Source organism: Mesoplodon densirostris, chromosome 2, assembly GCF_025265405.1.
Source record: "Mesoplodon densirostris isolate mMesDen1 chromosome 2, mMesDen1 primary haplotype, whole genome shotgun sequence".
Taxonomy (NCBI): domain Eukaryota; kingdom Metazoa; phylum Chordata; class Mammalia; order Artiodactyla; family Ziphiidae; genus Mesoplodon; species Mesoplodon densirostris.
In genome coordinates this window covers 147,552,730-147,578,893 of record NC_082662.1, presented here as the reverse complement: position 1 = coordinate 147,578,893, position 26,164 = coordinate 147,552,730, and the positions used below count along the sequence as shown (strand labels likewise).

The 26,164-nt window shown below is 44.7% G+C and overlaps 1 protein-coding gene across 1 annotated transcript in view; it reads right to left on the bottom strand.

The window, feature by feature from the left end:
- SMYD2 (SET and MYND domain containing 2) overlaps positions 1 to 25,775 on the bottom strand; it is a 49,521-nt gene extending 23,746 nt beyond the window's left edge. Inside the window, exons 1-2 of the mRNA XM_060091120.1 lie at positions 25,462 to 25,775; positions 6,516 to 6,579 (exon numbers count right to left, since the gene is read on the bottom strand). Of these exons, the coding sequence (XP_059947103.1) occupies positions 6,516 to 6,579; positions 25,462 to 25,634 (237 nt within the window). The 5' untranslated portion in view covers positions 25,635 to 25,775. The remainder of the gene's footprint in view (positions 1 to 6,515; positions 6,580 to 25,461) is intronic.
- Positions 25,776 to 26,164: the final 389 nt, after the last annotated feature.

The window sequence follows — 26,164 nt, the reverse complement described above, 5'->3', positions numbered from 1 at the left end:
AATGTCAGATAGGTTCTGAGCATATCCAGATATAATCTGCCCCTAGGTTCTGAGCATATCCTGATATAATCTGCCCCAATTTTCCCCATAAGAAATTATAAACAATCATATTGGACAAAATTGAAACAAAAAATTAAGCTAACCTGATGGACAGGAATACGTCTTATCAATTAATAGTGCTTTATTTGTGTTTTGTTTTGTTTTTTAGTACTGGAAGTTTCATTGTACACAGAATGATTTTGCAACGCTTTATGCTTTTAAAAACATTTTTGCTCGTTTTTCCAAAACTTTCTCTACTAGTTTTCTTCAAAATTCAAGCTGTTACTCCTTGCCTGATTGCAATATTTATAAAATTTTATATAAACTCAAATGGATCCCATTTCCCAGGAAAGTAATATACAAATAAATGCACAGGAAGGATTCAGAAAGACACATGCTAAAGTGTTACTAGTGATTTTCTCTGGAAGGATAAAATTATGAAGTATGGCTACTCTTTCTGTTCTTCTTTCAGTCTTTACTTTCTGATTTTTCTATATTGAGCACAGGTTATTCGTGCAATTAATTTGAACAATTAAATCTATCGTAAAAGTAAGGGAATTTTTTGGTACACTTTTTAAACTTCTAGTTCATTTTCAGCCAATGTAATAACAGCTCTGCATGACTTTCCTTTTTGCGCATGGACAAAAATGCTTAAAGATGCGTAAAGAGAGTTGCAAAACTGTTTCATGGTACACCGGCACTTCCAACACTGGAAGAAAAGAGTGATTGTTATGTCATCCAGTTTTCTGCTGAGCAGACGATATATTGCCTCCCTGCGTAAGAAGACTGGATTTTTATTGTGACGTCCCCTTTTCTAACTCTCGCATTTGGTGTTTCTCTTGTTCTAATGGGGCTTTCAATCTAGACCATGTCTACTTGTACACACACATAGGTGATTTCCTGCAATGTGGAGCAGCACGCGTAGGTGATTTCTTAAAATGTGGAACAGTAAGAAAATATCAGGCTTGCTGCTCTCGCCTACCATTCTCTGCGAGAGGAAGAATGAAGAGGGAATCAGGGGCTTAGTGACCATCTCACACCAAGATGACAGACACTGCTGAGCCCCCATCACAAGGACATCTGCTTTGTTTTCTCTTCCCATAAAAGAGTGATTGGGATGCACTCATTCATTCCTACACGTTTTTTCCTACTGGTGATATTAACCATTTAGTAAAAAGAGTGGCTCTGTTGAAGATGGTTCCTGTGTCTGGGTTAAGAAGACAAAGCGAAATTAACCAGAACTAAACCTATGACTCTGGCCCCACTCACTAATCACCCAAACAACGACAGGGTCATGGGAGCATTTCTTGGACACTTTCTACACTTCAGTTACTTTCTAATCGATGATAAAAGTCAAGAATGTTTGCGAATCTTTGATCACAAGCTCCTCACACATGCTTTTTAAAATCTCCATTGGGATATGCCCCTTCCTACTTTCAAAAGCACACTCATAATCCTATCACCTCTACTTACAAAACACAAATCATTTTCTTCTATTTGTTAATGTTAAGAAATAATACCCTAGAAAGTTCTACTCCACAATTCCTCTATGTAATAACTTCCTAAAACTATTCTCTTCAACGTGTCATAGTACGATTTAATGAAAAAGTCTTAAGCGAGTGAATAATACACTTAGCTTTCCAGGCATAGTTATAAAAATAAATATAGTTCATTAAAACAGACAGGTTACAGGGGCTTCCCTGGGGACGCAGTGGTTGAGAGTCCGCCTGCCGATGCAGGGGACACGGGTTCGTGCCCCGGTCTGGGAAGACCCCACATGCCGTGGAGCAGCTGGGCCCATGAGCCATGGCCGCTGAGCCTGCGCGTCCGGAGCCTGTGCTCCACAACGGGAGAGGCCACAACAGTGAGAGGCCTGCGTAACCCCCCCAAAAAAAGCCCCCAAAACCAAAAAAACAAAAAAACCCCACACAGGTTACAAACCAAGCCTAACTAAAAAGGAATTCCTATTTCTTTTATATTTCCTCCCATTACCCTTTCATGCATCGTCAGTTAAAATCTTTCCTCTGGCAGGATCACACTGAGCCACATGAATGAAGAGGAAAGGAAATGGGACAAGACAGAGCCAAACTGTACACAACAAAGCACGATCCTAAAGCCCTGCAATTAGAGAGGAGGGCCCGGGGAGAGTAAACACAGTGCTGAGGGTCTCCTAAGATGCTGCGCTTGTGGAAGGATGTGTGCCTTACACTCTTGGAGAGGTTTCTGGAAAGACAACACCACTGGAAGGGGTCTTCCCTTTCACCTCAATGAAAGGCCACTTCTCAGTCTTTGACGCATTCCCCCAGTGCCTCTTCTCCTGGAGGGTCCTCAGCACCCCCAAGCACAGCGTTGGAAAGCAGCGAAAGCCCTCCCCAGGCAGCCTGCACAGTCTGGTCTCGGTTCTGCTGCTGTGTCCCCTTGGGTGGGTCACCCAACCAGTGTGGGCGCAGTTTTCTCATCTGCTGATAACCTCCTTTCCAACCCCATCCTCTGATGTGTGGTACCGACCCCCTGGTGACTCCAGGTGGGTGGGGTCTGCCTTTGAAGAAGGCCCAGTGAATGACTAGCAGCCGAGGGCCATGCTTTCTTAGGCGGAGAGTCACTCATTTACCTTCTTCCTTGCCGCTCTCGTTCTTTGCCACTTGTAGCAGAGTCTCCGCTTTGATCCTATCCAAGCAGTCCCTTGGGCAGAACCCTGAATACATTCTTCTCTGGAGCAAATGCCCCAGATTCCTCCCTAATGGTTTTATGGATGAAGCCCTTATACAGCCGTTTATTTCTAGGCACTTACTTTGATTAAACCTTTACGACCATTCTATCTCATTGTAATACAGTGTCCTGCACTTATTCAGTTCTTCAGCACCGTAGGATAGAACACCTTAATGACTATTAGCCTCTTCCTTCCACAACAGGAGAGAGATGAAACAAAAGCGAAACTTACAGGTCAAATCCAGCCTCACCTCTAGAAAACGAGTGGCTCTGGGAGCTGTGTTATCACTTGTCCTCTAGGAGGCTACTTCTGTCACGAGAGATGCTTCACAGAGCACAGGAAAACTGAATTGCAGAAGTGCTCTTGAGGACTGCCTGTGTCCTAGCCCCGAACCTGGGCGACACGCGGGGAAGACTGCACGTCACGAGGCTGGACACAGCAAGCTGTCTTGGCCCAGACCTTCAACGTGACTTATAGTCACAGCACTGTATCCCCCATCCTGGGATTCCTTGCTACAAGCAATAGCATTATGCTTTAACCTGTACAATCTGTCTACAGGAGGAGAACGTACAGACTTCAAGCTGCTTACTGTAAAGTAATAAAGAGGCATTCTCGGGGGCTTCCCTGGCGGTCCAGTGGTTAAGACTCCTCGCTTCCACTGCAGGGGTCACGGGTTCGATCCCTGCTGGGGGAACCAAGATCCCGCCTGCCGCGCTGCACGTCCAAAAAATTAAAAAAAGAAAAGAAAACCTTCTTTAAAAAAAAAAAGAAGAAGAAAAGAAAAAAGAGGCATCTGGTTAACATGGGTTGATGAACTCGATCACTGTGAACCTTCCAAGGCAGGGCACCTCTTACTGTGAGTGTGCAAATCTGGGAGACTAGGTTCTAAAGCCAGGGGGACCACAATGACCACCTCAAGACCCCAACCTGGACCACGATGATTCATCAAAACAATGCCACCTGGTGAGGCCTAATGGAAGACAGCTCAGCGGCCCGATCAGGAGACCCCGAGGTAGCTCAGCATCTCACAGATTCTCGTATTTTATATTAATGCAGAGTTTACAGCGCATCAGAGAAGTTAACAAGCGTTTTGTAACAAGCATTACTCATACAACGTACGCCATTAGGGATCTCAAGTTCTTAGAAACCATCCATTCTCTTAGGTGAAAAAAAACAAGCCCCTCGGGTGGGGGGAAGGGACAGTCAGGGACTCTGGGATGGACATGTACACACTGCTATAGTTAAGATGGATAACCGGGCTTCCCTGGTGGCGCAGTGGTTGAGAGTCCGCCTGCCGATGCAGGGGACATGGGTTCGTGCCCCGGTCCGGGAAGATCCCGCATGCCGCGGAGCGGCTGGGCCCGTGAGCCATGGCCGCTGAGCCTGCGCGTCCGGAGCCTGTGCTCCGCAACGGGAGAGACCACAACAGTGAGAGGCCCGCGTACCGGGAAAAAAAAAAAAAAAAATATGGATAACCAACAAGGACCTGCTGTATAGCACGGAGAACTCTGCTCAACGTTATGTGGCAGCCTGGAGGGGAGTTTGGGGAAGATTGGATACATGGATATGTATGGCTGAGTCGCTTTGCTGTATACCTGAAACTATCACAACACTGTTAATCAGCTATACTCCAAGATAAAATAAAAAGTTAAAAAAAAAGAAAAAAACAAGCCCCTTAAATCTAACATACGCTGTATACGTTATTCTCTGCATACAGCTAAGCTTCAGTCCAGCCTGAGTTACTGTAATATTATTATTTATAAGCCCTCACGCCTGTACACAGCATTACAGTTTACATAGAACTTTCATATCTGTCAAATCATTTGGTCCTTACAAAATTCATCAAGATAGGGGCCACTGTCCTCATTTACATTTAAAGAAACGGAGACTCTGAGATGTCCTTTGAATTGCCTATGTCCTATGAAGTTCCTAGAGCCAGTCATTTTCAGAGCTGGGACCATGTCCTCCTAGTCTTCTGTGTTTCAAAAGTCTGAACTGTCTGTAAGTTACTAGCTTGCTTCTTTAAAGAACCAGAACGTCATGAGTTATTTCTTCTCTAAGTGTTTAACTTAAATACAGAAACAGCTAACTTATCAGGCCTGGAACCAAATCATGTCATTCCAGGGCTCACTGATCTCTCCAATGTCGCAGCAATCTAACCACAGAATTCTCTGTGTATGACCAGTAGGGGCAAAGTATGATCTCTCCTCTTCAAAAGAAGCCACACTCCCTAAACACTCAACGACAAACCCATCTATATTCTCACTGCCCCACAGGCTGACAGCCTCTGGAAGCCCACAGGGAGAGGGACTGTGTACGTGGCCTTCAGAACTAAGGCTGACCTTCCCAAGCCAGTGACTCAGCCTGTGTTTCATTCTCGCCAGGGCCCCTGCGACAGGAGCTCTACGGTTAGATGACACTGACATGCTAGACATTGGAGCTTAGCAACCTCTCCCACTGGCAAATAACACTCTTTGGAGACTTTCAGAGACCAGCTGCATAGGGAGAAGAGAGAGAGAAAAAAATGAAATCGTGGGTAATGAGGCAGACCAGGGAGGGGGGAGGGGACAGATGGGAATGACACCAAGTATGGGAAGAAAAACAACAAAAAGAGGTACAGATATGTTGAAAATCCTCCCTGTCATACAGAGCCATTGTTTAATGGCATCAGCATTTCCCAAGGAGTATCAGCAGGTTTCCATTAAAAAAATAGATTGGGGGGGCTTCCCTGGTGGCACAGTGGTTGAGAGTCTGCCTGCCGATGCAGGGGACATGGGTTCGTGCCCCGGTCCGGGAAGATCCCACATGCCGCGGAGCAGCTGGGCCCGTGAGCCATGGCCGCTGAGCCTGCGCGTCCGGAGCCTGTGCTCCGCAACGGGAGAGGCCACAACAGTGAGAGGCCCGCATACCGCAAAAAAAAAAAAAAAAAAAAATAGATTGGGAAGGGTATTCTGAAATCAAAGATCATATTCTCCCCAAATTCAAATTGCTGGAACATGGAACACTTTTTCTGTAAAATATCTATGAACATTTTGTATAACTATATAGTATCAAGTAGAAAAGTTTGGAAAACACCACTCCTCGTCCCTCAAAGAATCTACCAAGAGCTCCTCCAAACTCCCCCTTGAGCTTCCCAGTCCCGTGTTCCGAGACTCCCTTGAGACGTATCCATCAAGCCAGATGGCCCATGGTCTACATGCAACCTGCCTCCAGAACCCACTCAGCACTGATGGCTGCCGAGGCACCATCCCCAGGTCTCCAGGTCCAAGTTCAGAGCAGCTCGCCTCTGGCTGTACAAAGGCTGTGCCAGGGGCTCACCTAAGTCTAGCTGGAATCAGGCTGGGTTAGACCAGCCCAAGTGCAACGTGTGGCCTGCTAGAGGGACATATACAAATACAGACCTGTGATAGTAAAGATTAAACAATTTTAAAGATAGTATTTTAACATTTTTCATCGGTCATCTTTGCATGTTCCGTCTGTTGCTGGTAGTCTTGGGGGGCAGACTGTCAACCTTAGTGATACACATGCCTGTATCCAACATGGCTCCCCTATTTCTGATCTTGTGTGTGGCCCCAAAATGCTACTGCTGGCTGCCCGTCATCACTGGCAGCACACAGGGGGACCCAGCCACTTCCTATGCCACAAGGAGGCTTTGTAGCTCTGGCTGCAGGAGGGCTCTGGGATGCCGTGACAAGGACGAGAAGGATGTTGGGTCCCGATCTTCCGAGGAAACAAGGCCCTCCCTGCCAGCTGGCCCAACACCTACCTGACACTCCACATTGCAGTAAAATGCCTGCTTGCATCTTCCACATTTGGACAATCCTTCTTTCCTTAAAAAACAGAAAGGGCACTGTAGTGTCGAGAGGCAGGGAAACGTGAAGCTGCACATTTTATCATGCAGTAGCAACAGCCATCTGGTCCGAAAGCAGAGCCAAGAGTCACCTTACCTTGCTCTCCCACGGATAGGTGGCATTTTCCCAAAGGAGAGTTTGACCAGATTCAGCCCTTGAGTAGGAGTGAGTTAGTCAAAGAGGACACGCACCGACATTTACCGACCCCAGCAGCATGAAAGGCACTTTCCAAAGAGATGAATGACACGCTCTTTGACTCATGAGCCTGGCCTGGGACACCACAGCTGTTTACATCACCTGCACTATCATTCAATAGTTCGGGGCAAGTCAAAGGCTCTTACATCCTGATTTTCTCACCTGTTAGACAGGGACCGAAATAAACAAAGCCATCTTGGAAGTTTGCGTCTGTACAGATGGAGGATTGGGGTCCACCCACACTGGTGAAAATGCACTGTGAGTGGCAACTTTTAGTATTTAGAGACGCAAGTGATGCAGAAGATAGGATGGAGGATGTCAGGAACTCAAATGTTGTCCGGGAAGCTAAGTTTAAAAACCATGCAACCCAGCAAGTGGGAACATATTCCTGAATAAAATATTCCCAGGTCTGACTGGTACACACATCCACGTTGTCGGTATCCTATTGAGCAATTCTTCTGCCTCGTCAGAATTAGGTCAGTCCTCCCTGTTCATTACCATATTATTTACCTTCCTGCTTCCCACAGAGGACAGGGATATTGCTGTTTCCCAACTGTTAGGTGCTGGTATGTTTGCTGCGTTAGACAAGCCACAGTTTTTTCAAAAACTGTGAAGCCTCTAAGTTAAACCACATACGATAGAACTCCTAAAAATTTTTTTGAGGCGGGGAACCACCACATGGTTACATCAGAGCACTATCTGTAAAGCTCGCTGTCTGATTCTCACCCACCACACTGAAGCCAGCTTTCTGACTTACAGAAATGCTGATGCTGCGAAGAGCACTCTTGCTACTCTCAGGGGTGCCCCCTGCCCTGCAGCGGAGCCCCCTCACACCCATCCCTTCTGCAGCTTCCCCGGAGAGCTGATATTTCATGATATACATATAATCACGCTGCAGAGTCCTCCTCTGCGTCTCGTCAGCAAGTGGTAGTCACCACACTACTCCCACGGAATCAGGAAAGTGTTCCAAAAGTGCTACTGTTGGAACGAAACAGACTGCCTTGCAGTTTTCATGACAGCGCTTGGGTTCCAAGAAGCAGACTGAAGAATGTGTGGGAGAAAAACGCATCTTGTGGTTGAGGTATAAATAAATGTTCCAAGTTGGCACATCTCAGTGGTTCAAAAAGGAACCCACTGGTTTGGCTGAGCATATTCTCCAGCCTGAAATACCCTCCGAGGAGATACATCTGGACGAGATGAACAGTCCCTGCTCTCCTGCATTTTATGCCAAGAGGAAAAGGACAGATGTGCGTGAAGACAGCCATGAAGTGAGCTGTGAGCAAGTGCTAAGTGACATGGACCGTGAAGGAATGCCAAAGGGATGGCATGTAGAGACGGGCAAAACCAAGGAGGGAACTTTGAAAATTCTTTCCAAAAAGAAGTGCGTTTGGAAATGGGCAATGGATGGGTAGGTGCTACCCATAACAACGTCCATCTGAAACAACCACTAGTTAAGGTCTGGTTTTGCATGGGGGGAGATCACAAAACCTCTCTGAGAATCTGAAGCTATTAACTCTCCCCAACAACCCACCTTCTCCCCAACCCCCCAAAAAACAACAGAAAATTTTGTGAAATTTCAAAGGCTCACGAGTCACCTGAAGTCTATACATGGACTAGCTCTGAAACTAGAGTTAAGACCCCTTGATATAAAAGATTAGGAAATTATAATGTCTTTATTAGCTCTACACCATACAAAAAAACAAGGATTATATACAGAGATCTTCCTGCACAAATGCCAGCAGTAAAGCTCATATGAAACCAAGGTTTGTTTTCAGTTTCAAGGTAACATCCCAGAGAGAAAAAAAGCAAATGGGCTCTGGTGAGCTCGGGAAGAACTCTAGTGGGATTTCATCAACATGATAAATCTCCCAAAGGCCGGGTTTCATTCAGCCCAGCCAGTCACCAAGTCCACGGCCACAAACAACGAAGATCAGGGAGAAAGAGCTAACTTGTCAGGATTGGCGAGAGGTTACATAATTCCTACTGTCCACCCCAGTGGTTCCCAAGATGTGGTCTGTAGACTACTGGGGGCCCGGAGACCCTTTCAGGGAGCCCGTGAGGTGAAAACTATTTCCAGAATACTACTACTGCCTTTTATGTCTTGACATCTGCACTCTAGAAGGTGTAAGGTGCCTGGAGGGTGAAACCTGCAATGCTTTAGTACAAATCAAAGCAGTGGCACCAAACTGTCCGAGTGGTCACTGTATTCCTCACTTCCACACACTACAGCAAGGGGGGGAAAAGCCAGCATCACTTAAAAATGTCCCTAATGAAATCTAAAATATGACACAAATGAACTTACTTACGAAACAGACTCACAGACATAGAAAACAGACTTGTGGTTGCCAACAGGGGCGGAGGGGTGGGAGAGAAATGGATTGGGAGGTTGGGATTAGCAGATGCAAATTATTATATATAGGATGGATAAACAACAAGGTCCTACTGTATAGCACAGAGAACTATATTCAATATCCTGTGATAAACCACAACGGAAAAGAATATGAAAAAGAATGTATATAGATATATATATATATATCTCAGAATTACTGTTATACAGCAGAAATTAACACAACACTGTAAACAACTATACTTGAATAAATTTTAAAAAAAGATTATCCCTAATGAAGCAGTAACAAATATTAATGTCACTAAACCTCAACTCTTTGGTATGTGTTTTCTTTGACATCCTGAGATGAAATGGGAGGAAGGCAGGAAGCATTTCTGCTCCTACTGAAGGATGAGAGCTGTCTCAAGGAAGAGCTCTTGGCCATCCCTGGAGCCATAAACTGAACTAGCCACTGTTTTCCTGAAATACCACTTTTACCTGAAAGAACAACTTTAGACAAACTGGTTATTCAGACTTGTGTATCTGGCAGCTATATTATGGAAATGAATGAAGTGAGCCCATCACATCAAGCAAAATAACTAGCAATATTTGTTGCCAATGATAAAATTTGGGCTTTTGAGCAAAAATTAAAATTTTGGAAACATACATCTGTTGCCCTAGGCTTGACAGTCTCTCGTCTGATGAGACTGGTGGTGGTTTTCATAATTATGACTTTTTGATGTGGTTTGATGAAATAAAGTTTTAGAAGGTCTACATAATTTAGTGAACCAATGTTTTCCAAATGACCAGTGTACGATGTTTTAAAAATTACGCATGGGTAAAAGAGTCATTCAAAGTACAAGACGGACTAAGGGATTTTACGTATCAGAGTACATAAAATTCACAGATGGCTTCAGATTGCACATTACAACTAGTCTTTAAGACAAACTCACTTACTGAGTTCTAGTGTTGAATCAAAGAATATCTGCAATTAACTGAAAAGGCTATTAAAATACTCCTTCCCTTCCAATTACATATTTATTTGAGGCCAGATTTCCTTCACATACTTCAACCAAAAGTACATAATTCTCCAGACTGAATTCAGAAGCATATCTGAGAATCCACTTGTTTTCTGGAAATCCAGACATTAAAGAGATTTGCAAAACTGTAAACCACCACTATTCTCATTAATTCTTTTGTTCTGGAAAACAGTCCTCATAAAAAAAAAAGTAACATTAACAGTAATGGTTGCTGTCATTTTAAAATAAATAAACGCTTTATAATATTCTTTATTTTAAATTATTAATACAAATATGGTATTGATAAATACCAAGGTAAATTAAAAAAGCTCTTTGGAGTTCTCAATTTCTAAGGGTAGCGAGGGCTCTTAAGACCTTCGTTATACATATATACAGTGGAATATTACTCAGCCATAAAAAGGAATGAAATTGGGTCATTTGTAGAGACATGGATGGACATAGAGACTATCACACAGAGTGAAGTAAGTCAGAAAGAGAAAAACAAATAGCGTATATTAACGCATATATGTGGAATCTGAAATTGGTACAGATGACCTTATTTACAAAGCAGAAATAGAGACACAGACTTAGAGAACAAACATATGGATACCAAGGGGGAAGGGCGGGGGTGGGATGAATTGGGAGACTGGGATTGACATACATACACTATTGAGACTACGTATAAAATAGATAACTAATGAGAACCTACTGTATAGCACAGGGATCTCTACTCAGTGCTCTGTGGTGGCCTAAATGAGAAGGAAATCCAAAAAAGAGGGGATATATGTATACGTATAGCTGATTCACTTTGCTGTACAGTACAAGCTAACAGAATATTGTGAAGCAACTATACTCCAATAAAAAAAAGACCAAAAAGTTTGAAAGCTGATCTCTTGCAATAATTCCATCAGCTGTGAAGAAGTTATTATTCCCGCTTTTCAAATGAAGATATTGAGGATCCTAGAGGTGAAATATCTAACCCAACATGGTTATTCAGAAGGTAGTAGAATCAGAATTCACACATCAAGGTACATACTATGTCTCCATCGTGAAAAAATATCCTTCCTTGAGTACTGTGACATGAAACAAAAATAATCTATGTGTCTGGATAACAGTAATAACAAAGTATAAATAGAGGCATTCTTTACTCTGGTCTGCATAATGTCCCAGCTCCAATGGTATCCCATTAATGCTACCTGGCTTCAAAGATGCAATGGGGAGAATCCAGGATCATTTCTGAAAATGAGATCTGGGGAGGGAGCATCCCCATAGAGGGTCTCTCAATCAACTATTCCAGAGGAATCAATATCACCTGAAGCAGACTGGAATAAAATAAGGATTAATTTTGTATTCAGTCTGTGCAAAGAAGGTCCCTCTGTCTCATTCAGTGTGCTAAGTCCAGGTGTTTCTCAGACACTGGGCCAGTCCAAGCAGGACTGTGTCCTCTGGGACCTGGGTGATAGAACACTGCAGCTCTCACAAACAACAGAAAAGCCTTGCCTGGCTCAGAGGCAGATTTTACTGTATATATGCTTATGGAGTCATCTACCTGGCTACATGTAAATTTTCTTAGCAAAGATTCTCCTGAGCCAAACTGCCTTCACAGTAGAAAAGGAGAGAAGCTAAGCCAGTTACGGAGAGTGAATGGCATAAGAATCCACTTTGATCTATTTGGTAATAGCAGTTCTCGATGAAATGGGGTAGTTTCCCATAGTTTTTCATAGGGAGAGGTGTACACGTTTCTTAAGTCTAATGGTTGAAACCCAAACTAAAATTTGCTGAGCTGGAACGTGCACTGTGTATGTGTTTGAGAGAGAAAGAGAGAGCTCCTGTGAGAGTTTGAGTATTGCTGACTGCAAAGTTTAGCCAGAGAGAAACTTCATATGGGAGATCCATTTTCACTGTAGGAATATATAGGCTTTTAGAATAAACTCCGTTCCTGCAGAAGACACAGCTGTAAATCTTTCATTTGCAATGTAACCTGATCTGAATTGTCCAGGAGGTTTGGGGAAAGACTGCAAAAACCAAGAAAAGAAAACTGCCCTCAAAGAAAAGATTAATAAAGGTCATTTGGAGGAATGAAGCGAAATAACTGAAAAGGAAGGGAACTAAAGGAAAGTTACTGGTGAATCACACTCATAACCTCTCAACCTCGGCTGCATGTGCCCGTCTGGGGGTGGGGTTGTGTCTAGCAGTTCTCAGCAGACTGATTTGTGTTGGGAGTTTTAGAGAACTACCCGGATCTAACGTGCTTCCAGAATGCAGAACCACTGGCCTAGGCCTGTGGTCATCCATTTGGGTTGAGTGTTTCTGAGTGCTGAATTCACCTAAGAAGAGTGCTGAAGCATTCTTCTCTGCAATGCAGACTTTACAATGTAACTCTTCTTAAGAATGACTGGCACACACAGGATGTATTAGGTTGTTTAGCTACCTTGATGATGGTCAGAATAAAGTGGCAGACCCCGTATTTTCTAACTCTGACAAGCAAATATTCTAGAAGCCAGGTGCAAATTTTAAAAAAGAAAGGCTCAGCTTTCTTTCCGCCTCCTCCTGATTCCCGCTTCACAATGTAGGATGGAAATGATGAGTTACTTTCCCTACTTCCCTAACTCAAGTCCCTTTTTCTTTCTGGTGCTTGAGGTGCTGTGTGATCTTGGGCAAATTATGAATGCTTTCTGAACCTGTCTCCTCCACTGTAAAGATACAGTTTCTACCTCATAGGTTTGTTATGCAAATTAAATGAGAAAATAACCCGTGAAGCCTACGACTACTAGACTTTTAATTAGCCTTCATTCTTTTGTGTGTGTTTTTTTTAAGTGATGTCAACTCCTGAAATATATTCAGTACAATGTCACTCATAAGACTCATAGTTAGAGGATTTATGCTTCTAAAGCCTTTGTTTTACAGGCAAACATCTATCCTGCTGTGAATGGACGGGCTCTTTGAACTTAAGAAATGGTTCTATCCACAAAGGGAGGAAAGAAATGTTATAGGAAAACGCAAGTATCTGATTATTAGTGACTGGGACAGAACTTAGAAGACACGCTCCTGTCATTTTCTACTGGAGGAGACACACGCCGTGATTAATTTTCTTGCTTTTAAAATTTGGAAGCCACGAAGATCAACAAGTTAGGGTTGTAATTAACAACTCCTGCTAGTTAAATGCGTTGCCACAGGCGCTGCTGGTGGAGATCAAAAGGATTTGATCCTGCAAGCTCCCTCCTTTCTGCTACTGAAATGAATGCTTCGTGGGTTTTCCCCATGAAAGAGAATGATACTGGCATGGAGTGGGTTTGCAATAACAATTACTTTTAACTAACGGTGACAGAAGAAATGACAAGTAGGCTCTGTTGAACAGAGGCAGTCCCAGCCAAATGAAAAAGAGAAAAGGAAAAAAGCCCCAGTGGCGCAATGTAACTTCTCCACGGGTTGAAATAAGACAATCAGAAACAAAGTTAGCCTCCCACCCAGACAGGGTGGTTACACTAGCAAATTTCTATTTGAGAGAAATAAAAATTGGAGAAATTGTGGCAGAACCCTATTATAACCCTGGTCAGGGGACAAGGATAATATTCAGGGTACTGGTTTTTGTGTAACAGTGAAAGATGCTCCACATAGCACTTTAATCCACAATGTAACGGTGAAAATGGGACCACTTGCTGTGGGAGCGTCTTCCCAGAGCAGGGCTGAACCTTCCCCTGGGCATCAGGCTTTGTTCTGAGGCTTGTTAAAAGTTAGAGCCCAGGGCCTCTGGGGAGGCGGGAAATATTTAGGGCAGTAAGGCAGCAACTAATAGGTTTTCCCCAATATTGGAATAGGAGCTGTGATTTACACGGAGAAAGCTGGGCTTGGTGGTCAGCACTGAATGGTTGACCTTGTTATAAAATGATGACCCTGGGGGAAACGGGGTGACGCAGGTCAAAGGGTATAGTTTCAGTTGTAGGAAGAATAAGGTCTGAGGATCTACTGTACGGCGCAGTCACTACAGTTAATAATAGAGTACTGTATGCTTGAAAGTTGCTAAGAGTTGAGCTTAAGCATTCTTGCCACACAAAAGGAAGTTACCAAGGTGAGGTGATGGATGTGCTGATTATCTTGATCTTAGTAATCACTCTACAACCTCTATGTATAAACAACCTAATACATCGTGTGTGTGCCAGTCATGAGATCATCACAACAGACCTGCCTCACTTCCTTTGTTAATAGACTCTATTAAGAAAAAAAACAAAAACACAGTTTTAGGGACCTCCCCAGCAGTCCAGTGATTAAGACTCCGAGCTTCCACTGCAGGGGGCACGGGTTTGATCCCTGGTCGGGTACAAAGATCCCGCACTTCCTGCAACGTGGCAAGCAATCAATCAGTTTTAGATTTACTGAAAAGTTAAGAGTACTGAGTGCCCTCATTACAGCCCCCCACATATACACACACAATTTCCTTTATTGTTAACATCTTACATTAGTTGTACATTTGCTAAATTGATGAAATGATATTGATACATTATTAACCAGAGTACATAGTTTGTTCAGAGTTTCTTAGTTTTTCCCCCATGTGTTTCTTCTGTGTCAGGATCCCATCAAGGATGCTACATCACATGTAACTGTCCACCTCACTTTTTCATTCTGAAGGTGCAGTACTGAGAGAGGAGGTTAAAGCAGCACATAATTGCTTAACTTGTTCTCGGCTTTAAGTCTGAGAAAATGCTAGGGAGGAGGCTGCCGCTGGGGGCTGCATTTTGGTGTTGTGTCTGGCAGGTGCCAGCCGAGTGGGGCACCGGGTCCTGGGGAAAGGCAGGGCCCTGAGAAGGGGCCTCCCTCCAGAGCGACCCTTCTCAGAGTGGCCCCTCGGGCTGGGGTGATGGGAAGTTATGTTTAGAGGATAGGAAATTTCTGTCTGGGGTGATGAAAACATTCTGGACATGGATAGTGGTGATGGTTACACAAATTTACTTAATACCACTGATTGTAAAGCATTAAAAATGCTTAAGTTTTATGTATATTTTACCACATTTTTAAAGCTGAAAAAATAAATACGCAATTTAAAGAAGAAAAAAAAAAAGGAAAGAAACAACCAATGAGTTCTCTCATATAGGAACTGACAATACGCAACAGCCACCATTTCTTCCAATGGTACAATAAATGACAGATGTTATCAACAGTGCTTTGTAACGAACACAATACTAGATTCTCCTATAACTGCTGTTGCCCTAAGTTCTACAACACCGAGGTGATTAAATATCAAGGAAAAGGACAAAATCAAAGTCATACAAATGTAACTATTTAAAAGCTTAAAATGTTCCTAACAATACCACTCACTTCAACATTCTGGCCACAGAGTAGAAACAGACCATGTAAAAATACCTTTATAATCTAATGATAAACCTAAGTTCCAGAATATGGTCAGGCCGTCGGCAGCTAAATATGAGTATTAACTCCTGGCCCAAGAAACATGTGACCTGCTCTAAATCTTGCAAGAAAGTGCACCTTAATGGGTTACAGAAGAATTTTAAGAGGTGACACTCTCATCCTCTTCATTTCTTTTTCCTACAGTCAAACAATAAAAAATCGAATTGTCAATTTACTTAGGTGAATTAACCCAAATTTGGACTGTACCTTGATAACTCAAGATTATATATGGTTTGAACAGATACAAATAAATAGTAAATAGTAAACTGTCAAATAAACATACAGTACTAACTAAATAAAATGAAGAGATTGTGGGCTGAAGTACTGAAGAGGAAGCTTCATAAAAAGAGATGCAATGTGGGGAGTTCCCTGTGGTCCAGTGGTTACGACCTGGCGTTTTCACTGCTGTGGCCCAGGTTCAATCCCTGGTCAGGGAACTAAGATCCTGCAAGCCTCATGGTGCAGCCAGAAAAAGAAAAAAAAAAAAAAAAAAAAAAGAGATGCAATTTGAGCTGGGTCTCTGTTCAGGATGAACAGACTTAGAGGAGAAGGCCCTACTAGGGAAGAAGTCAGAGGGTAAGTAGGGGAATAATGCACAGAGGAGCATTCCTGGTTCAAGGGGACACTGGGAAGAATGAGGAATGACACAGCACCTTTGTGGGGTACTGGAAAGACCACTCAGATTTTGTTTAGGGTTTAAATGAAAAAGTAGCGAGGGATAACGCTAGACAGGGTGGGAAGAGCACTGAATACGGAGGACTTGAGCAGTCAAGATTTTGTCCTGAAGAAAACAGGGATCAATGAAGGGTTCTGTGGTTACTTATAAGGATTCATTTCCAAGAACAAGCAGAGCTGTATATATATTGGTACATGATGTACATATATAGATAGGTGATGAGGCCTGTCCAAAGAACCGCTAGTAAAATAAGTTGCAGAAATGAGACTATTCATTTAATAAATATTTACTGAGGTTATGGGGTGCCAGGCCTCAGGCTAAGTGCCAGGCTACAAAGTTGAGTAAGACCTGGTTCCTGCAGTCAAGGAGCGAGTGTGATGAAGGAAGTATGCACAGGGTGCTATGGGTGCAAAGACACGCGAGTGTGTGTGTGTGTGTGTGTGTGTGTGTCTATGTACCACTATAAGCAGTTTGGCGCGGCTGGAATGAAACTAACACTGCAGAGCAAGCTGGACCCAAACATCACCCCAGATGCCCAGCCCTGGGAGCGTGCCAGCAGGAAGCACTGACCCTACAGTGGAATTCTACCAGGGCCACTCTCTGAAGACGCACAGAAAGAGAAGGTGGCCGTGGGCTGCTTTCCCCCTCTGTGCCTAGAAAATATTTAGCAGCTAGGTGTCTTGAAAGGCCTGAACACGTGCCGAAATCAATTAAATATTGAGTGAAATAAGTAGACTGTTTCTAAATCTCTACTACTTTGGGAGCCTGAAAGTTTTTAAGGTGAAGAAACCCTGAAGGTTTTTTTTTAAGTAGTATTTAGAAATATTTATTCAGGTGTATGAGTAGACTAAATTTCATCAACTTCTAAAAAATGTCTACCCAAAGTGCTGCTATTTTAACACACTGCAGGGATGCCACAATTTTATTAGACCAAACTATTATCTGATCAAAGCCCTTCCTTAGTTTGCATAAGTCATGAACCAGCGTGTGTGGTGAAACTTCTCTGTTAAGAGTTTTCTTTATGACATACTTTATCAGTGTTCCATAAAAGAAAAACACTCAACCCAAAACCTTACTGCCTTTAACAAAAAATCTGCTAAAATGACAAAGTTCAATGCACTACAGTGTCAACTAAAAACTGTCATTGCCATCTGCCTCTACAAGGATGAAGTCACTAGCCACTGCAGTCGTTGACCTTCGACACCCCCGAAAGGAGCTCAGGGGGGAGATCAGGAACGAGGCACTCTGTGCTCTGGAAAGAACTGGCAGAACAGGCCTTCAGATACTTAGAAATTTTCAGAAGATTTTATGAGCCCAATTTCTGACACCTTCGCATATCCAGAAAAGCACTGAAATGATTAACAGAGACATCTGCTCGTCGTGACTAGCAGCCACCTTCCTGAGACTGGCGGGAACCTTCTGCCAAAATGTGTGCTTGACTGCATGTAATACGCCCCTTCACCAAAATCTCACATACACTGACCTTGTCACACCCCACCTGCTAAGAGCAGTTCCTCAGAGCTCTCTGAGAGGCCGTCTCCCGGGCTACAGTCCTCATTTTTCCCCAAATAAAACAACTCACAACTCTCATGTTGTGCTTTTCTTCAGTCGACAACGGGTTTATAAAGGTGAATAAAACCTACTGGAATATAAGCTCTGTGGAGGGAGGGTGTTCCTTTTCTGCACAGTTGTTTCCTAGGGATTCAGAACTCAGCGAGGGCTCCATAAATATAAATATTTGCTGAATACATTAAAAACAGAATCCCTGCTCTCAGGGAGTTTACCATCTGCTCATAATTAAATGTCTCTTACTGTTCAGGTTTTAAGAACATGTGAAGCTATCACTGTGAACAGCAATCATCACTCTGCTACAGATTTGTGCAACTGACAGATAAGAGATTTGTCGGATCGCACAAGGGTGTTTCCTATACAAACATTGCTGTGGTGAGGAAAATCAGCAAGATGTGAGCCCAGGGCCCATATCCCTTGAAGAGCCTTTCCTGGTCCTCACAGACTGAAGAGAAAAAGCTCCTCCTGTCCAAGATCTTTTCATTTTGCCACAGATGGCAACGTAACTCCTTTCAAGTGCCTGGATATAAAATCCTTGAGATTTTACTTGACTCAGATGAAAAACTGCATCTTGTTGGTCAGCCAGTTTCTTTCCACCTCTCCCCCCAGGATATGCCTATGTCTTCAGGCCTCAGTGTGAAATTCGCTTCTTGGTAAGGGAGTCGCCCTTATTTTTCCTCTCCCCCATGGTGACTGCAGATTCCCTGGGCTCTGAGACGCCTTGTTCGTCATGGTGCACTTGCTGATACACGCCGGTGGCTCAGCTATCACAGCCAGCGTTTATTTTGGTTTCTAGGGACTATAAACTTGCCAAAGATAAGCACTTACGGATTCTCCTTCTTTAAAAAGCAAACCCAATCCATGTTAATAACGTACATGCCATATTTCCACTCAGTCATCTGAAACCTTCCACTTTGTCCCTAGATTTTATGTTAATAAATTGGCACAGGAAGTTCCATAGTATTTTTAAATTTTTGATTGAAGAAAAATCTGAGACACACAGCTGGATTCTCAGAAAGTGCACGGACTAGAAAGATAAGTTGTTTCCTGAACCCTCAAGACGTTTCGGTATTATTTTCCTGCTAAATTGCATATTTCTGGCCTTCAGAGAAGTCTAGAAGAGATCTGGTTTCCTTCTGTTCTATTGTGTTGGTGTGAACGCCTTTGCAATTGAAAAGGAGGCCTCCGAGGGTGGTAGGAACAGAGTCAGCAGAAGTTACACAAAGTGAGGTGTGTGGCTTTGTGGCTGGTTAGAGCGCCTGTGCTAATGAGGCCAAGGTCATGGGTTCAGCCCCTGAAAAGGCAGTTACTTCAGTCAATTCCCCGCTGGAGGGCTGCACCCCTAAACTACCACAGATTTGCTAGAAATCCAGAGATGCAAGGGTTGGGGATGTAAGTGGGAGAGTGATGGTGGTGTACAGAGGCTGATATTGCGAATCCCTTGAGAGGGGACAGAGAGACCTCTAGTGCTAGAGCTGGCCCCTCTCCAGGGCAAGAGGACTGCTCCAGAAACCACCTAGCCGCCAGGCTGACCAAAGGATGGCGCAAAGTCTGCATCTGGTCAAGTACAATCAGGGTGGCCTGTTCCATGTCTGTCTAGTTCCCTGGAGGTGATCAGGACATATATACTCACAGGTGCAAAGACAAGTAGGCAAACCCAGAGAGGGGCTGTCTGTGAGAGAACAGGAAATGGGAATGCAGAATCAATAACAGAGGAGAAATTCATTTCAGTCAAATTGTCCTTACGCAGATCAGATGAAAGCATGCCTTGAACTGAGAAATGTGATTACTCCACATCTGACGTTCAGAAAACAAGGTGTGTGTGTGGTGGGAGTGACCTCAGTTATTACTGATGACTCCAGTTACATAAGGGATATTGGTAATTACTGATTGCCTCCTTGGGAAGCAGAAATAAAGTGGCTTAAAATTGTAATTATTTCATATTTTCTTTATATTGACAAGAAAAAGAAAGGGGATAATAACCTCAGGCAAAAGAGGTACGTTTCAAACACCAAAATCAAGTAGAAACTTTCTTTGCATTTTTCTATTTCAAGTTCTATAAGAGACAACTTCACTGTCCCAGGTTCTCACCCGTTCTGAGTTCTCCTGAAGACCAGTTGCTGCCAAACTACAGCCCTGAGTCCTGGATCTTCCCAAAGAACTTTAAGATATTTCTGAGGATCTTTTAAAGAATCTTCTGACAGATAGTGTGCCATATGCTTGTCCTACAGGAATACCATCCTGGGGCCTCTTAGCACAGCTGCACCATGAATTCTGTTTCCAAACCATGCCCATTTAACCTTGCACAGAGTAGAGTTCTGAAGACTGGGTATGTTTAAGGAAAAAAAAGGACGGGGGCGTTATACTCTCATGCTGCCCTACCAGAGGGCACAGAAACAAACTCTTTACACATAGCTATAAAGACTAAGATGGTAAACTCGTCTTAAATAACTCGAGCATATTGAAAAATGTCCCAAACCCACAAAAGGACCAAAGTCTTGTATTTCTTTTTACATTTTATCAGGTAATAGTGGATAATACAGAAGAATATATGTAGCTCTTATGCAAATTCCAAAGTATTGGAATAAAAAATCTCTGAACCCAAAGCAGCACAAGATACAAGACAGCTGAATCAACTTCTCTGTTGAACTTTTAGAAACAATGCATTCATCTGTTGAATTATCTCTTGGGGGAAGGGGAAGCAAAAGAAAAGAGGTGATAAAAATTGCATTCACTTGAGGAGAAATCAGAAGTGAATTAAGTCCTGGTGTCCAGGTGTGAACCACACGGTAGATTCAGGTCAAAAGGGGCAGGGAAGGAAAACAACACTCAGAACAGGAAGACACGGTTCCCTCCATGAAGGACACAGAGGCTGGCCCTAGGACGCGCTCAATAAATATCTGACCCCAAAAATGTGAAGTTCAAGGAAACAACCTTTCCAGCCCTCACTTACTTCCTACATAAAATGGGATAAGGTCTTTTCTACACAAGCCATCCTTGGGAGGATCAAAATAAGAATGTATCTGGAAATGCTTTATGAGCTGCAAAGAGCAACACGACTTAAAGGAACGTCATTTTATATGGGATCTTCAGATTTTTGTGAGAGGATTTTGTGCAATTGCTTTTGGGAGGGAAAGGTGTTAGATGGTGGTTTTAACTCACCAGGGTTTGAATTTCACTTCAGGATATCCTGCTGCCGTTCTGTCTCTTTCATCTCAAATCGCTTCCAAATGTGCAGCTTGGTCACTGAGCCCTGATAAGCTATAACAGAAATTATGCTCCCCGCGTATGAAAAATGTGTGTGTTCTGGCACTCGGCACGTCTGAAGTCTTGCAGGACAGCTCCTTGCCACAGCTGAAAGAATCATGCTGGAAGCAAAGAGCAGAGAGGAGCCATGGTATCCTTGCTAGGTGGAAAATTCTGGTTTCCTCCATTTCTCTTTTCAAACATTTGTTTAATCCCACGGTAAAGGAGTATTAAAGTATCTAAGCACTATGGAGCTACACGAGCCTCATTTTTTTCAAAAAGCTTTATCTGTGTAGGCTAATCATATCAGTTCTGTCAGGTTTCGAAAAATACTGAAAATTGATTCCAGACACCCATTATTATGCTGGGGGACCCGAGGTTGAGAACTGCCACTTTTAACTCTGGGTCAACATGCCATCTGAATGATGACTCCACTGGCCAACAAGGTACAGTACCTCCTTCCCAGTTTTCCCCACCATAAAAAAATGTCCCTGAAGTAAGACTATGTTATCACACTACTTAACATTTAGCCAAGAGAGCTTATCAAACACGTCCGTGCAAGCAAGACACGGGGCCAGTTCTGACAGCTCCCAAAGTGTCCGGGCCGTGCTAGGCACTTGACTTCACTGTCTCAGGGCCAGCTCAGTAGGTGGGTGTTAATGTGCACAGTTTACAGATAAAGGAACCCGAGAGTTCAGAGAGGTTAAATAATTTGCCTCAAGACAAACCATCGGGAAGGGATGAAGCCAGAATTCAAACCCAGTCAATCTGGCCCCAAAGTCCCTCCTTTGTAGTCTCTAAATAAACGAAAAACTTGAAATACTGAAATGTTGAAAATGGCAACCCAATACCTCATTACCTACTATACAGATGGCTTAACTTCATATTCTTTCATGTAACTTTTTAGAGGAAATCTGTTGTCTGTGTATTTTAATCTTCCTACCCATTTCTTAAAAATACATGTAAAAAGATGGAGGGAATCCTTTCTTGGAGCATGTGTGAACACTTTTTCATTCAGAGAACAAGATCATTTGAGAACAATCTGAAGCCATTTCTCTCCTCAGAGACTCTCCAAGTCTCACAGAATGTTCTCGGCATAAGCAGAATCACAGCAGCCCTGGGGGTGACGCCCCCTTCTGAGAGCAGCTTCAGGCCCAGGGCTCTTTCAGAGAACCTTAAGAACAGGATCAAGGGTTCATATCTCTTAATACTGATTAAGATCAACTAAAGATGACTTCAGTTTGGTAAAACAGTGGAGAAGAGATGAATGCTGCTACAGAAAAAAAATTGGGGGGACATTATACCGGTATAACTGCTGAAATAGGCCATCTCAATCAGAGTATTTTGATTGTGCAAACATTTTAATATTTAAGTCAACCGCTCTGACTGAGCCAGACAGAATATAAATTTCCTGAAACCAGGTTCCAACAGCTCTAGTCCAAGGAGGTGAAGTGGGCCTTCCTACTTTGCCCCGATACACTGAACAAACAGACAAAAAAGACAATATTCCTGCCTTTAAATGACCCATGAGCCAAGAGAATGAAAGATCAAGAGGGGTACATCCGCCCTCCCGAGGAACTGCACACACAATGAATATTCAGATGGAACCCAGGGTTACAGATTTTTTCCTTTCTGAGACAAATACTAACAAGTGTTAAAAGATGTCAAATACCAAGTGAAATATAATGTAAAAAATGTGCCACAAAATGTTGGCCAGGCCAACGTGTGTGTGTGTGTGTGTGTGTGTGTATGTGTACATAAAACACATCTGAGAGGTCTGATGAGCACAGCTCCCAACTGGAAGACATTTATATTTTTAGGGGCTGCCTTCTAGCACCTGAGGCAAGATACACAACTTCCCAAGTGTCACCCTGAGTAAATGTGATACACATACAAACTTTTGTCTGCATTGCCCTGACAGTAAGAATCCCACCCCACTGTGACTTAAGAGAATTCCCATTATTTTTCAACTTATAGAACATACTTATTCCTGAAAAAAATCACTTATTTTCCTTCAAAATAAGTCAAACCCTGATACAATTAATACGATAGGGAAGATCTGTAGTGGCTCATTTGTCTTAAGCAACGTTATTTACCTTCAACTTCTGGCACAAGAAACGATAAGGTGTAGTTTTCTTTTTATGGGAGGGGAGGGGAAGCCGTGGATTTTGCCCTGTATGCTTCAGTATTTGAGAATTCTGCTCCTACCCCCTGGGGGAATCGTGGGGACATATATGCTTTCCTCTAGTACAGCTGGACAGAATAATCTGTCCTTGGTCTATACAGACAGTTGACAGAGGAAATGGTGCTAAATCTATGAGAATGACCTAGCCACTAATTCCAAACTGATCGCATTTAATGGAAACCAGAGTGGAGTACAAATATATCTCTAATTTCACAGGTATCATGATGTCATCATTTCTTGTGTGTTATTTTAGTTGATTTCAAATGAGTCCTTGGGCAAAGAGAGGAAAGGAGCTGTGGTTGTTGACAGAAGTTCACCTAAGCCAGAGAAAAGCGGGGGGGGGGAGGTGCAGCAGTCCCACCCCAATGCAGGGAGGGGGTAGCCCTGGTGAGGGATCTAAGGCAACAGTGACACTGATGAATGTCATTCAGAAAAAGGGAAAACAAAGGCGAACACTGTCCCATATGGCAGGGTGATTTGCCAAGTTGCACCTGACTGTACCTTCCTGTTCTAAGGTCGGGGGTGTGTGTAGTAGATAGAGTTTGGAGGCTCACAGCAAAAGAGAAGAATCTCTCAGCTCTGCTTCTCCAGTGAGAACCCAGCTGGATTTGATCTTTAATTCACTGGAGGAGTGGTCAGGCAACTACCATCTGAGCACCTACTATGTGCCTGGTACCGCAGTCTTCTCTCCCACGCTGGACCCCAGGAATCACCAGGATCCCTGATGGAGGGAGGCCCCTTCTGTGCTGGGTGACCTTGCTTTGCTCCTGCCACTCCAGACACCCACACTGCTTCAGACTCTGAGCCACAGCAAGGCTCAGAAGATCAAGGGACCAGACACAGCAGCCTTTTTAACTTTGGGAAAACCCAATGCTCACTTCACTCAAACGTCGCAAAGTGGTGCCATGACCCTTTAGCTCTTGGCTCACCAATTCAAAGAGCCACATCACATACAGCCCTTAAGCTGCCCACGGCATGATTCTGTGTCTAGTTCCTTTCCAGGTCCCCCCAAGCGGAAGACAGCTCTGGCAGGGAGTCTGGACAAGACTACTACAGTATTTAGCTTTTGTCCCTTCTTTTGCTCTGTCTTACCGTGGAATGATTGGAACACGTCTCGGAGATTGAGTACTTCAGCGTGTGTTGGACTTGAGACCTGTATTCCAAAAGTACCCACAGGAGCTCAGGTGGGCTTAATCTAGCCCAGGCATCTCCACTTCAAAGATGAAGAAACTGAGGTTCAAAGAAAGTAAAGCAGGGTCCTGGAAGGCCCTGTGCAAACTTAACTCCAATGCCATGCTTCCTGCCTCAGTAATTTTATTGAGCACTTAACTAGGTAGGAAATGGGCAGAACTAAAGACACCAGACTTCATTTTCTTAACTATGGGTGTGACTACACATACACAGTGACACTTCCTCTCTGGGCATTAGTTTTCTCCCCTGTAAAATGGAGTGTTGCATTCATGATTTCTAACGTGACTTTCAGGTCTGAAACTATCATAAGGCTTGAAGATATAATTATGTGTTGGTGTATGTGAAGATATACACATAAACACACATACATGATATGCTACAATTAAATACCAATTCCAGACATACGTTTTGCCTCATCCCCCCGGCAGCCATGTTTTTCCAATCCCAAACCAGGGCTAGATACGTCCCACCAGTGCAGCCCCTCTGAACCACGGGTGTGTGGTCAGTACTCCTCTGGCTTCTCTTCAAATACCAAGTGCTGAGGGTGACAGGAAAGAAGAGGGGCCATGTACTTTACATGAAATATTAAGTGTCATTAAGTTCCTTGGAGGAAACACGGCAAGTCTGCGGCAGAAGAGACTGTGGGGCACAGAACACATCGCAGGAAGCACAAGTTAAAGGTGACAGGCTGTGGCTGCGCGAAGCTGGGGCCCCTCTGGCAACGCACCGAGTGGGCAGTGCGTGCCAGCGCTGGGAGCAAGCCTGGCTCCAAGCCCACGTGTGAGGGCAGGACCCTGCACCTCGCCAGTTTGCACATCCCGCGGGAGCGAGTCGGAAAACAGGACGCGAGGCGAGAACTTGGCTGGTCTTTCCTAACGCACGTGGCACAGCCGGTCCGGGGTTCAAGGGCGCAGCCCGCCCCCTCCCCCGCGAGCCGCCGGCGCTAGGACCCCGCGGGCCGCACGCACTTCCTCCCGCCGCAGTCCGCCCGCCCGTTCGTGCGGCGCCCCAGGCTCCCGCCCGCTGCCGCCGCCGGCCCGCACCGCCCTACCTGGCGAAGCAAAACTCGCAGTGGTTTCCCCGCTCGTTGACCGTGAGCACGTAGGCGTAGGCCGGGCAGGAGAAGAGCAAGTCCCCCACCTGGAAGGGCTGCAGGGCCCGCAGCCCCCGGCCCTTGCCGGGGCTGCAGAAGCGCTCCAGACCGCCGTCGCCCTCGGCCCTCATGCCGGCGGCCGGGCTGGCGCGGAGGGTCCCCGGCGCCGGTGGAGCCCCCAGCTACGGCTCCCCGCGAGCTGTTATTGGAGAAGCGTCACCCAGAGCCGCGGGGGGGGCCGGGGTGGAAAGCTGCCCGGCGGACGCGGCGGCAGCCACCGCTCCCCGGAAGGGACGGCGGCCCCGCCCGGTCCTCGCGCGCCCCCGGGAGGCGGGGGACCTGCCCGGCGGCCCCGCCCCGCGTGCGGGACCCTCGGCTGCCGCCCCGCACGCGCCCGGGGCCGCTTCCGGTGTGGCAGCTGCCAGTATCTGCATCCCAGGCGGCTCCTAGAAGGAGGGCGGGAGGCGTCTGCGCCTCCGCGGCGTCTCCACGGAGAGCGCTGGACGCTGCCGGCTTTCCGGTGGGCGGGATGGGGTCGCTCGGGGTCAGGTATCCAATGCCTCCGGGAGAAGCCCGTAGTGTGACCCGCGCTTGGTTAATTGAAGGGCGGGGGGCCCAAGATGCTTCTCAACCTTAAGTTCAGTTCCACTGTCCTTGTCAA